This window comes from Tachysurus fulvidraco, chromosome 14, assembly GCF_022655615.1.
Source record: "Tachysurus fulvidraco isolate hzauxx_2018 chromosome 14, HZAU_PFXX_2.0, whole genome shotgun sequence".
NCBI lineage: Eukaryota > Metazoa > Chordata > Actinopteri > Siluriformes > Bagridae > Tachysurus > Tachysurus fulvidraco.
In genome coordinates, this window is record NC_062531.1 from 26,502,081 (window position 1) to 26,514,580 (window position 12,500).

The 12,500-nt window shown below is 43.4% G+C and overlaps 2 protein-coding genes across 4 annotated transcripts in view; one reads left to right on the forward strand and one right to left on the reverse strand.

Annotated features, from left to right (window-relative positions):
* Positions 1–4,799, forward strand: part of lzts1 (leucine zipper, putative tumor suppressor 1) — a 16,457-nt gene extending 11,658 nt beyond the window's left edge. For all 3 annotated transcript variants that reach the window (XM_047822839.1, XM_047822840.1, XM_047822838.1), the window contains 4 exons: positions 1,087–1,524; positions 2,289–2,477; positions 2,693–2,887; positions 3,573–4,799. In XM_047822839.1, the coding sequence (XP_047678795.1) occupies positions 1,087–1,524; positions 2,289–2,477; positions 2,693–2,887; positions 3,573–4,115 (1,365 nt within the window). In that variant the 3' untranslated portion in view covers positions 4,116–4,799. The remainder of the gene's footprint in view (positions 1–1,086; positions 1,525–2,288; positions 2,478–2,692; positions 2,888–3,572) is intronic.
* A 2,457-nt stretch (positions 4,800–7,256) lies between these two features.
* On the reverse strand, positions 7,257–11,646 carry wu:fb74b10. The gene is made up of 3 exons (XM_027140342.2): positions 11,362–11,646; positions 9,678–9,859; positions 7,257–8,986 (listed from the first exon to the last, which is right to left on the reverse strand). The coding sequence occupies exons 1-3, from the start codon at positions 11,513–11,515 to the stop codon at positions 8,228–8,230; spliced, it is 1,095 nt and encodes a 364-aa protein (XP_026996143.1). The 5' UTR covers positions 11,516–11,646; the 3' UTR covers positions 7,257–8,227.
* Between the last annotated feature and the right edge of the window lie 854 nt (positions 11,647–12,500).

Sequence of the window (12,500 nt, forward strand, 5' to 3'; positions counted from 1 at the left end):
AGTAGCAGCTCATTATCAGTTAGCATGTTCATCCTCCTGCATGTTATTTTCCTTTTCAACATCATTTCCACAGTTTTCCTCCTGAACTTGTCCATATTCCCTACAGTCGTGTCTTTTTTTGCCTTCGTGTCTTATAGTCATGGCCTGCAGTCAGGTCTTCCAGTCATGTCCTGCCATCGTGTCATACAGTCGCGTCATACAGTCGCGTCATACAGTCGTGTCCTGCCATCGTGTCATACAGCTTCGTCATACAGTCGTGTCCTGCTGTTGTGTCATACGGTCTCGTCATACGGTCGTGTCATACAGTCGCGTCATTCGGTCGTGTCCTGCCATCGTGTCACACAGTCGCGTCATACAGTCGTGTCCTGCTGTTGTGTCATACAGTCGTGTCATACAGTTGTGTCCTGCTGTTGTGTCCTGTTGTTGTGTCATACAGCCGTGTCATACAGTTGTGTCCTGATGTTGTGTCCTGATGTTGTGTCATACAGTCGTGTCATACAGTTGTGTCCTGCTGTTGTGTCATACAGTCGTGTCATACAGTCGTGTCCTGCCATCGTGTCATACAGTCGCATCATACAGTCGGGTCATACAGTTGTGTCCTGCTGTTGTGTCATACAGTCGTGTCATACAGTCGTGTCATACAGTCATGTCCTGCCATCGTGTCTTACAGTCGCATCATACAGTCGTGTTAAACAGTCGTGTCCTGCCATCGTGTCCTACAGACGTGTCATACAGTCGTGTCCTGCCATCGTGTCCTACAGACATGTCCTGCTGTCGTGTCCTGCTGTCGTGTCATACACTCCTGTCCTGCACACTTTAGTCTTCTATGTAGATGTTTCCTTTAAAGCTGTGTTGATCTAATCTTCATCTCCATCATCATGTTTATAACACACCCTCATGCACTTCCTGTCTCCGTTTCCTCTCAGAGAAATTCCCGTAATAATCTTACAGCCAAACCATTTAACATTTAACTGTTTGTTTATCAAACCTGTGGGTTCTCATCTCTTAGAGCAAGTGTTCTTCTGGGGGGGGGGTTTCAATTAAACCATACCGTGTTAGTCATCTTTCCTCTTTTTTCCCCACTAGACGGCAGAAGGCTCTTTTATGGCACAGTTCTCCCGGAGCAGCAGCTCTTCTGTAGAAACCCACAACAGTTTGAGCACAATTCTGGGAACCAACCTCAGGAATATCGACCGTCCAAAAGCCCAGACACCGGAACCAAAACAGAACATAAGCTCGGGATCTCCGTGCGATTCCGGGATTTACGGTTCCAGCTGGACCAACGACGCCGCTAACAGCAGGACTAAATTGACTGGTGGGTTTAATGGAGATGGCAGGACGTCCAACTCCAGCATGAGATCCACAAGCGTGTTGAGTGACTGTACCTCCGGCCCGACGAGCTTAAAAACCGACACTACTACTAAAACTGTGGAACTCACCCACACCAGCCCTTCCTCTGAGAGGAATTTTCCAAGTTCACTGGTATCTGAACTGTCTGAGGAACAACAGCTCTACGGCTCGGAGGTAAATCTCACTGATGTTTATTTCACCTTAAGGTTCACTCAGAAGTGGACAATCTCAGGTGGAGTCTGCTTCCTCTCACAGTTTCTCACAGGTTCAGGGATCTCCATCTACATCTGTTGATTTCTGTAAAGCCATTTCGTGACCATGTGACCATGACCTTATGTTATGAGAACTTCACACGTGTTCTGAATACTCGAGTCCACACCCAGATTTTACTTCTCATCGTACTGTGGCTCGATTGCACGACCTCACACCCTATTACTGAGCAGCAAACCTGTTACGGGGAACAATGCTACCCAATTTGAACCAATTAGGTTCCTCGATGTGGACAGGGGTCTGGTCAAACATTCTCACAAGAACCAAAGGGTCACTTCTCTCTTCTCAATAAACAGCTCTCACACTTCACTAAACATGTCGAATCCCAGGGCGAGTGAAAAAAAAAAGCTAAACAGATCACACCCACAAGATCAAACCTTGACCAACATCAGATTTTTATCTGATGGTTTTTTGTCACTTCAGGTTTAGGGTTAAATGTCTGAAGAGAAACTATTCTTAGTTTTAGAAAACATAACTCTGTACAACGACCATCATCAAGACCCAACACTAAATGTGAGCAAGCGTGTGGTTCTTTCTGAAGTGAAGGGTGTCAAGTGATTGGTCCTGTGTTTAGCTCCACCCACAATGTTAGTTGTTCATCCTGCTTCGAAGAGTCACGGCGCATCTCAGCGCAGCCTAACTCTTGACGAGTGTATGTTCTTCTGCAGGTATCCCAGCATGCTTTGCGGGCTCAGCAGCTCCTCCAGCTGCAGGTTATTCAGCTCCAGCAGGATAAAGATCGACTCCAGGAAGAAGTGGATCAGTTGATAAGGGACCGAGATTCAGCAGAGAGTCAACTCATCTACAAACACCAACACACCCCCATAACAGCCACACTGGAAGAGACACAGTGGGAGGTATGAAGTCTGGTGATCGCTGGGTACCTGCATCCTTAACAATATCATGTTCACCAAATTAAACCTACTTTAAGCTCCATGCTGCTAGCTCGGTGCTAAACCCGATGACTGCTGATTGGATGATGGCTGACTAAGCTCTGCTCCAGTAGGACCAATATGGCTGCCAGAAATTATCCCAGAGTTGGAGAATATTCAGTGTGTTTGTTTCTCTTCAGGTTTGTCAGAAAGTAGGTGAAATCTCTCTGCTGAAGCAGCAGCTGAAGGACTCGCAGGCTGAAGTGACCAGTAAGCTGAGCGATATCGTGTCTCTAAGGGCTGCATTGAGAGAAACCAGGAGTAAAATGGAGGAGCTGGTGGAGAAACAGCGTGAGTGTGAGGAGGCACTGCGCTTAAGGAACACTGAGATGGAGGTGTGTTTTTTTATACAAGACCTCCACAACACTTCTGTACAGACTCAATCTAACGGTCAACTCTATGCTGATTTTGACCTCTATCGGCTTCCACAATGTCAGCCCATCTGACCCTTATTGTTTCCCACATTACTTACTTTGTCATAGCTTCTTTTTTTTGTATCTGATTTTTTTTTAACATGGTCCATAGTTTTCTTCCCTCCTGCCTCCTGAAAACACAATCAAGCTTCTCCACCTGTTGCTTCCCATATTTTGTGACTTCCTGTTGTAGAGAATACAAAAAATGTCTCGTTACTCTTAATGTTCTTACTTTCTTCTAGAAAACAAAAGCAGGGAAAAAAACAGAGCTGGAGAAGATCATGATAGATTGTTTAGTGAAGGTTCTTATAAACATGTTGAGGCAGTAGCACCGCTAGTGAGGCTGTTAGCTTAGCTGCTAGTGAGTCTACACACACTGCAAGCATCTGTCATGTATAATTAGAAAAATTTATGTTGTTTCAATGTAGTTCAGCATATTTTCATACCATATGCAGCTTCCTGTGTAGCTAGCTAGCTTTAGCTAACTACTGTCTTCAGTAAAACAATAATATTATAATTTTCAGATTTCCATCAACATTAGTTTGCATTTTCTAACTCAAAGGAAACACAACCTTGTTTCTGCTAATGTGTGTTTGATTTCCTGAAGGTCTGTGAAAACGAGCTGCAGAGGAAGAAGAACGAAGCAGAGCTGCTCAGAGAGAAAGCAGGAAAGCTGGAGACCGACGTCAAAACCCTGAATCAAGATCTCCTGGTGGCCAAAGAGGAACATTTAGAGCTGCTAAAAGTTAAGGACCAGCTGCAGGAGCAACAAAATCTTCTGCAGGTCTTGCAATCCAAGAAGGTTGACAGAGAAACATCAGAAGACCTTGATGTCCTTCAAAAGGAGGTGGAGAGACTGCGTGAGCAGCTGGAGGAGGAGAAGAGAAAGAAGGAGAAGATCCTGAGCAGCTTCCAACATGAGAAACAGACATGGAATAAAGAGAAGGACAAAGTGATACGTTACCAGAAGCAGCTGCAGTGTAACTACTTGCAGATGCACAGAAAGAACCAGGAGCTGGAGAAAAGACTGAAGGAACGAAATGGCAAAGTGGAAAACAGGACAGAAAAGGACAGGGACAGGACACAGCAGGAGACGGACGTCCGAAAGACAGATGTGCGCTACAGTGAAATGGTGGCCACTGAGATATGATGCAGTGTACTATTCCATTCACATCTTTAATGCACACTTGCCCGCTTCAGTTCGGTTCGGTTGTCAAGGTCCACTTGTAGAAAAAAGGTTCCTCACGGGTTCCTCGGATGGTTCTGCTTCATTTTAGCAAGAACCCTCCTTTGTTTGTTTGTAGTTATATTCACAGCCGTCCTTCAGACAGATGAACCAAAGGAGGTTTTACTAGATAAAAAGTAATCTTCATAAGTTTTCCCAGGATTGTGTCTGGTGGATTTTAGCCAACCTTATTCTGCTACCTAGTAAGTAAGCTAAGTAGGCTAGATATTGAGAAATTCCATCAGTCTTCCTGCTGAAGACAAAACCTGTTCCTAACATCACTCCCAGCTACATACTGTAAAAGTGGGAACTATGGTCACAACATGGAAATGGTGTTAACGTAACAGGATCGTAACACGTCACACTCTCTACTGACACAACACCAAAAGTGTAACTGAACTTTAACGTTTTGTCTAGATTTTATGATTATTATTTTTTTTATGATTGTAATTTATTCGTGAGTGAAGCTCATCACCCCGACAGTTTTTTATATTGTTTTATTTGCTAAAAAATACATCACACTGCACTAATGCCCCTTTTCCACCGAGGCAGTTTGAGTGCAGGTTCGGAGCCTAATTTAGAACCAGTTCTTTCTGTTTCGACCACCAAAGCACCGGCTCCGAACCAGGAAAAGTGGTTCTTAAGGAGCACCAAAACGTTGCTGGTCTAGACTTAAGAACCGCTTGTGTCAGGAGCTGTGGGTGGGGCTGTGGGCGGGGCTACTGTTAGCGCATTTGATAATGTACCTTAAGTACACTAATGTTTAATACACTTTTACTTTACCGCGATATGATACATTATCAGCACACATGATAGTAGGTAGCTACATGCTAAGGCTAAATTTTTTTCTGTGTTAACGATAAAATAACGTTATGTACTTTATCGATTACAACCTCCGTTTATACAGATTACACGGAGCTGCACGTACACGTTTTATTCACCACGTTTGGGTGTTAATGTAGGTTCGTGAGCATTAAAGCCATGAGCATTAACAGTAAAGCAACATCCACCATTGTTGTTGTGTTTGTGTTTGCCGCCGCTGTGCTAATGTTGCTGGGACACGTGACACGTATACAGTGACATCACACTCGGTGCTGTGATGGCTCTCTAGCCGGTGGAAAGGCAAACCGGTTCTTAGAAGGTTCTCCATTGGAACCAACTTTGAACCAGCACTAGCGCTAGCTCTGAACCAGATACCCGGTTCTGTTTGGTGGAAAAGAGGCATTATAGAGCTAAAAACACAATGGGAAAGTGCTGTGATTATTACATCATAACATAACAGCCAATCAGGTTCCAGTATGCAAATGAAGTGCGTAGCATCAACTGTGGGGGGTCAAGAGATGTTTCCATTTTGTGTAAAAGTGTATATTAGCTTCTGTGGAAACTTAAAATCAAGTGAAAAATCTTTTGTGCTCGGGTCACTGACTTCGAGTTTAAAACGAGGAACCGAGACACAATAAGAACAACCAAAGAGATCATAATCAGATCACACAAACTCTAGGAAACTTTATTTCAGCTGAGACCTAAACACAAATACCCCCCAAAAACGAATCTTTTCTCTGTATTTTAAACAGCTTTACTTCAGCCAAACATCTTCAGACAACAAAACAGCAAACTCTGCCTCCTACTGCCTCATGGAGGGACCTTCACTCTGCTCTCACGTGACACACACTGAATGATGCACTGTATGATGTATCGTAATGCTTATTTATTCTCATGATATAATAAAAGTAACTTTTTTAATAAACACCAGAGTCTTCTGTAGAGAATTAATCACCGCAGGTCGACGGAGTTCTCGAAGCCGAGCTGTATCTGACCAGACATGTGCTGATATTCCAGTTCTCACAGCAGCTGCTTAACCTGTCTGCACACTGTCATGTTCACACTTGTCCCAGGATTAGTGGATTGTTTACTGAGAACATCACACGGTACACGGTGTTGCTCTTTATGCATCAGACTTTCTGTCAGGAATTCTGTAAAAATGGCTTACAGCGAAGGCAGAAACATAGTCATGTTATAACTAAAGATGAGTCATTTGTGAATGATTGACTCTGATTTGTTTCTTTTAAATGGCGCTGGGATTAAAATGTTTTGCTCATTTGTTGCTCATTTATGTTTAATCAGTGATGAAATATTTCCACAGAATCCAGTTTTCACCACATGAGCTATTGATCCATATATCTGTGTCAGCTGTGAGTGAAGCTCGGACTCGGTACCCAGAAGAAAAAGAAATATGTCTTCATCATAAACATCACGAACACTACAGCTAATAATAGACAAACATATCGAGTCGTTTTGACAAATAAACTTGTATTTTATAAAGTTTAATAAAAACTAAATGTCTTTTTTTTCCTTTAAACAATTTCATTCATAAAACAATCACTTTGTCCAGGTAAAAAATGGCAATGAGTTGAATTAGAAGTCAAAAGAGTCGACTCTTATTGGCGAGTCGAGTCACCTTAACCGACTCACTGAAAACAGTCAGGATTTTCATCAAACGTGAATAAATGAAAATGATCAGCGTTCTTGTCTATTTTGTGGATACTAAACTCAAGCTTTAATAATAGAGTCATGTTATAAGCAGAGAGAGAGAGAGAGAGAGAGAGAGAGAGAGAGAGAGAGAGAGAGAGAGAGAGAGACCGAAATATGAATCAGTGTTTATGATACATGAGCGCCCTCTAGCGTTCAACAATTTAACTTCACATTAAAAAACCTTTAGCTCCTCACCGACTTCCCCTCAGATTTCTCACCTAAATCACAAAACACTGTGTAGAAGTTCAGGTTCATTTTATTCTAACCTACAAGCTTCTCTCCTCACACACATGGACACATATATTCAGGTAAAAGTGATATATTTAACACAAACGTAATCAGAGCACCTGTTGTGGGCGTGGTCATGGGCGTGGCTGTGGGTTTAACACACCTGACTCCACCTGTTTAATCAGCTTTCAGGAGTCTCAGGTGCAGCTTCTGCTCATGGAAAGAAACTAAGCTAAAACCCCCGTAATGAATCTTTCTGTCTGCTATTTACTCGATCGATGCCGTATTTTATTTACTCAAGTCTAATGATGTTTATGATTTTATTAAGAGTTTAAAGCGAAACATGTTAATAGTGTACAGCATGAAAGAACACTTGTTCAGAATCAACACCTTGTTCTCCTCAGACTTCAGGTGAACCTCCGACTCGTGCCGTCTGTAGAAGCTTTCTGAGGGATCTATAGCGTGTTTATTAAGGTGGACAGAGGAACTGGTGGAACTTTGTGGAGAGATGGAGCAGGAGTCATCTGTGTGTAAGCGCAGAAACATCAGAGATGAGGAGGTGGGCTTGGACATCAGACTGGACTGGAGGACTAGAGCAGACTCGATTTCCTGAGGAACTTTCAGCTGAAGATGTTCTCTCGGTCTGTGGTGACCAGCTCATGGAGCAGCGTCAGTGTGTCTGATGTTAAGTGGACCATCACTCGGAGATGTTCGAGGAGAGACGAGCACTGAACAAACTCCATCATGGACTTATCTCACTACCGTCATATCAAACCCACATATCTCACCATCCGAATGACTCCGACTGAGGAAATCATTCGTACTAGAAGACTGAGGAACAGCTGAGGAACATGTCTGCAGCACCACCTGCACACTCTTCACGTCACATATGTAACGTTTCATACATAATTTATTGCTCCATTTTTCTTTTAGTTATTATTTCGCTTGTCAACGTTATACGTATCTTTCACACACCTGTGAGGGATCCTGGTGAACCTGGCAACCCTGAGCCTGGCGATAGAGGTTTTAACTTTTTAATATAAAAAGTAGAAACTTTAATTTTTTTTTTTTTGAAGACTTTCGGTGTTTTTACTGTTCCAGCAGAAAACACTATAAATCTCTGATTTATTCCTCACAGATGTTATTTTAAATATATATATTTATAACTTACTAAAAGAGAGTTATAAAGCTGTGTACAAAAGTGCCACATACAGTATATATATGTGTGTGTGTGTGTGTGTGTGTGTGTGTGTGTGTGTGTGTGTGTGTAACGCAGCTCATAGAGCAGATGAGCTCTGTGTGTTCCTTTGTTCACTCCTCTGTTCAGTTAGATGTTTCATCTGGGCTTTGTACACCAGCTCATGGATCCTGAACTTGACCTCTGACCTCTCGCCTTCAGGTAACTTCTTCATGATGATGGACATGGACTTTAAGAAGGGCTCGAGGTCGTCCTGATCGTCCATGGTGGACTTGGCCAGGTTGCTGGCACCACCTTCGCTCCTGTTCTTCCTGGAGCCACAGCAGGTGGAGCAGGTTCTCCTGCACACCTCGCTCCTGCCCCCTGCTCCGTCCTCGTCGTCCTCACCGTCTCGCTCCATATGTCTCTGCAGCACAGCGCACACGTCCTCCTGCGCGTTCATGCGGCTCTGGGACGAGTTCAAGCTGCGGAGACAGGAAGTGACGTACACGGAGAAACCGTCCCAGCGCTCGTCCTTCTTCTCCTCCATGGTGCTGCACACGATCCTCCTCAGACTCGCAGAATCCGACTCTTCGTCCTCGTCCTCCTCGTCACACTGGTGCTTGGAAACGGAGGTTTTGGGGAACATCTGTGGGCTGGGTTTGTCAGAGCAGGTTTTCTTGGCTCCACAGGAACGTACTTCATCGTCGTCCTCATCCTGGAAGCCACGTTTGGAGAGCTGCTTGGTGAGCTTGGACGTGTCTAGGTTCATCTCCAGTTTGTTCAAGCTGTCCGCCTCGATCTCCACGTCCACCTGAGCAGGGTTCGAGTCCTCACAGCCATTCTCAACCACAGTCACCTAGGCAACAAACAAACAAACAAACAACGTAACTCAGTGTGTGTTAATCACAACACCTCCGTCAGAAGCTCCTACAGTTCGGCTCTCCTTCCTGTTACAGGTTCAGGGAACATCTGGGAGGTGTTTGTGGAAGCAGAACATTGTTGTGGTCTGATTGGACTTCCTGATTTTGGGACTTGACTGACACAATACCTTCAATAAAATGATTTGTGGGAGGAGCTTCACCAAACTCACCGTTGATTGGTCAGATTCCATCGTGTCATAGTCATGAGGAATCTGATAGGCTGCTTCGGTTCTGCTGTAGGAGGAGCTTAAACTCCACATCTCAGAGTCACGGTGCAGGATTTTACTGCATGATCCAGAGGTTTACTTTTTTTGGGAGGAGCTTCTGGAACTTGTCAGTGATTAGTCTGATAGTCTTGATCCAAATTTGGGATGTGTTGTGGGCGGAGCTTGTGGTTATTTAGTTGCGAATGTTATTGTTTTACTAATGTGACACTGTTCTGTTGGTGAACCATAAACACTAATCATACACAATGATCATTTATAGATAATGTGACAATTTAATAACGCATCAAGACACAATTTTATAAGCATGATGTCATCATCGGGCGTCTCTACTAAATGCTGACTACTGAACCCTGACACGCCGCGTGTGAAGGCATCGTGATGTGATGTTTAGTGTTTTCACCTCGTAGTCCAGGTCGGTGCAGTAGTTGATCCTGCGCTTGATGTGAGGATCGAGGAACTTGAGGCGCTGCATGATCCACTGCTGCCTCGGGGTGAAGAAGCGTCCGTCTGATCCGTACATCATCTTAGTGTATCTGCTGTACTGAGTCCTGAGAGAGTCCCACTTCTTACGCAGATCTTTCTCTGGAACAAAAAACACAACAAATATTTATTCTAAAAATGTTGGGACTGAAATTAAACCGTGAATGAAAAAAAAGGGTTCTGTGGTTTGGGACGAGGGACGGCGTGGCGGTGGTGGTTTGGGACGAGGGACGGCGGTGGTTTGGGACGAGGGACGGCGGTGGTTTGGGACGAGGGGCGGCGGTGGTTTGGGACGAGGGGCGGCGGTGGTTTGGGACGAGGGACGGCGTGGCGGCGGTGGTTTGGGACGAGCGACGGCGGTGGTTTGGGACGAGGGACAGCGTGGCGGCGGTGGTTTGGGACGAGGGACGGCGTGGCGGCAGTGGTTTGTTTCCAGAGGACAGTCACTCGCTCACTGTTCTTCTGTTTTTCACAACATTCTGTGTAACTCTATAGATTGTTGTGTGACATCACAGCAGGACATCAGCAGCTTCTGAAACACTTAAACAGTCCAAACAAAGCACACAGACTTCATGTGAACATCAGCTGGAGCTCGTTATCTGTGTTTGGCTGATAAATAAACAGATAGCGTTAATATATTTATTTAATTATATAAAGTTTAATTTAACTTTAATTACTCAGATGTTTACAAACTGAAAAAATACTGAGTAGTTTTAATAAAAAGTTAAGACGCCTTTATAACTGGTATTAAAGGTGTAATGTGAGATGATTGTACCAAGATATTGGGCTCATATAGTCACTCATCACTCACTCACTCACTCACTCATCCCTCACTCACTCACTCATCCCTCACTCATCACTCACTCACTCACTCACTCATCCCTCACTCACTCACTCATCACTCACTCATCACTCACTCACTCACTCACTCATCCCTCACTCACTCACTCATCCCTCAGTCACTCACTCATCCCTCAGTCACTCACTCATCCCTCACTCACTCACTCATCCCTCACTCACTCACTCATCCCTCACTCACTCACTCATCCCTCACTCACTCACTCATCCCTCACTCACTCACTCACTCACTCATCCCTCACTCACTCACTCATCCCTCACTCACTCACTCATCCCTCACTCACTCACTCATCCCTCACTCACTCATCCCTCATCCCTCACTCACTCACTCATCCCTCACTCACTCACTCACTCATCCCTCACTCCTCACTCATCCCTCACTCCTCACTCATCCATCACCCCTCACTCACCCACCCATCCCTCACTCACTCACTCATCCCTCACTCACTCACTCACCTCATCCCTCACTCACTCATCCCTCATCCCTCACTCACTCACTCCTCCCTCACTCACTCATCCCTCCCTCACCCCTCCCTCACTCATCCCTCACTCACTCACTCACTCACTCCTCACTCATCCCTCACTCACTCACTCACTCACTCACTCACTCATCCCTCACTCATCCATCCCTCCCTCCCTCCCTCACTCATCCCTTGGTGATGATGTAAATAAATGTGTTGTTAGATGAGTTTAGAGGTGCAGTGTGTGATCAGTGAGGTGTAAACAAACAGCTGTGAGGTGGTCACCGTGTATCTGGAAGTGTTTAGCCAGCTCCAGCCAGGCGTTCATCTTCGCCGTCTTGTTGGTGAAATTCATCTCCGTGTTGTCGAATAATTCCGGCTTTCCCTCCATCATAGCCACGAACTCCTCCTCTTTGTCGTTAGTCCACGGAGCCGCCATTTTATACCGAGTTCACGGTGTGATTTAACATGTCAGGGACCGTTACCGCAAAAAGTGCCGTCCGAAACCACCAGCGGAAGTGCAATCCCGGATAGCCAATCAGCTTCCGGTGTGTGGGGCCGAATACCAAACACACCCTGACGTCCTTATCGATGTGCACTACAAAGGGAGCGGAAGTGAGACATAGTGCACAGGATCTAGTGCCCTAGTTTATATTGTACACACATTTAGGGTTCAGACTTAGAAATGATTTTAAACTGAACTTTTCCGCCATCTGCTGTGACAAAAGTCAGATTTGTGTTTAATCTCCTTTAATAAACAAGCTGTGACGTCACCACAGCACAATGTAAACAAACAGAGTGTAAACAAGCAAACATATGGGAATAAAATAAATGGGTATAAAATAAACGTGTATAAAATAAATTGTGTATAAAATAAAATGTGTATAAAATAAAATGTGTATAAAATAAAATGTGTATAAAATAAAATGTGTAAATAAATATGTATAAAATAAAAGTGTATAAAATAAAATGTGTATAAAATAAAATGTGTATAAAATAAAATGTGTATAAAATAAATATGTATAAAATAAATATGTATAAAATAAAATGTGTATAAAATAAAATATGTATAAAATAAAATATGTATAAAATAAATTGTGTATAAAATAAATTGTGTATAAAATAAAAAGTGTATAAAATAAATATGTATAAAATAAAAAGTGTATGAAATAAATATGTATAAAATAAAATGTGTATGAAATAAAGACATAAAAATGAAGCAGGTCATTTAATTAAAAAAAACATGTGATTTATAAAAGCTGAATTTAGAACAGACTCTGTGTTTAATAGTTTCATTTGTTGAAAAATAGATAGATAGATAGATAGATAGATAGATAGATAGATAGATAGATAGATAGATAGATAGATAGATAGATAGATAGATAGATAACAAATTGAACCAAAAAAATCGAGGAGTGAAAATA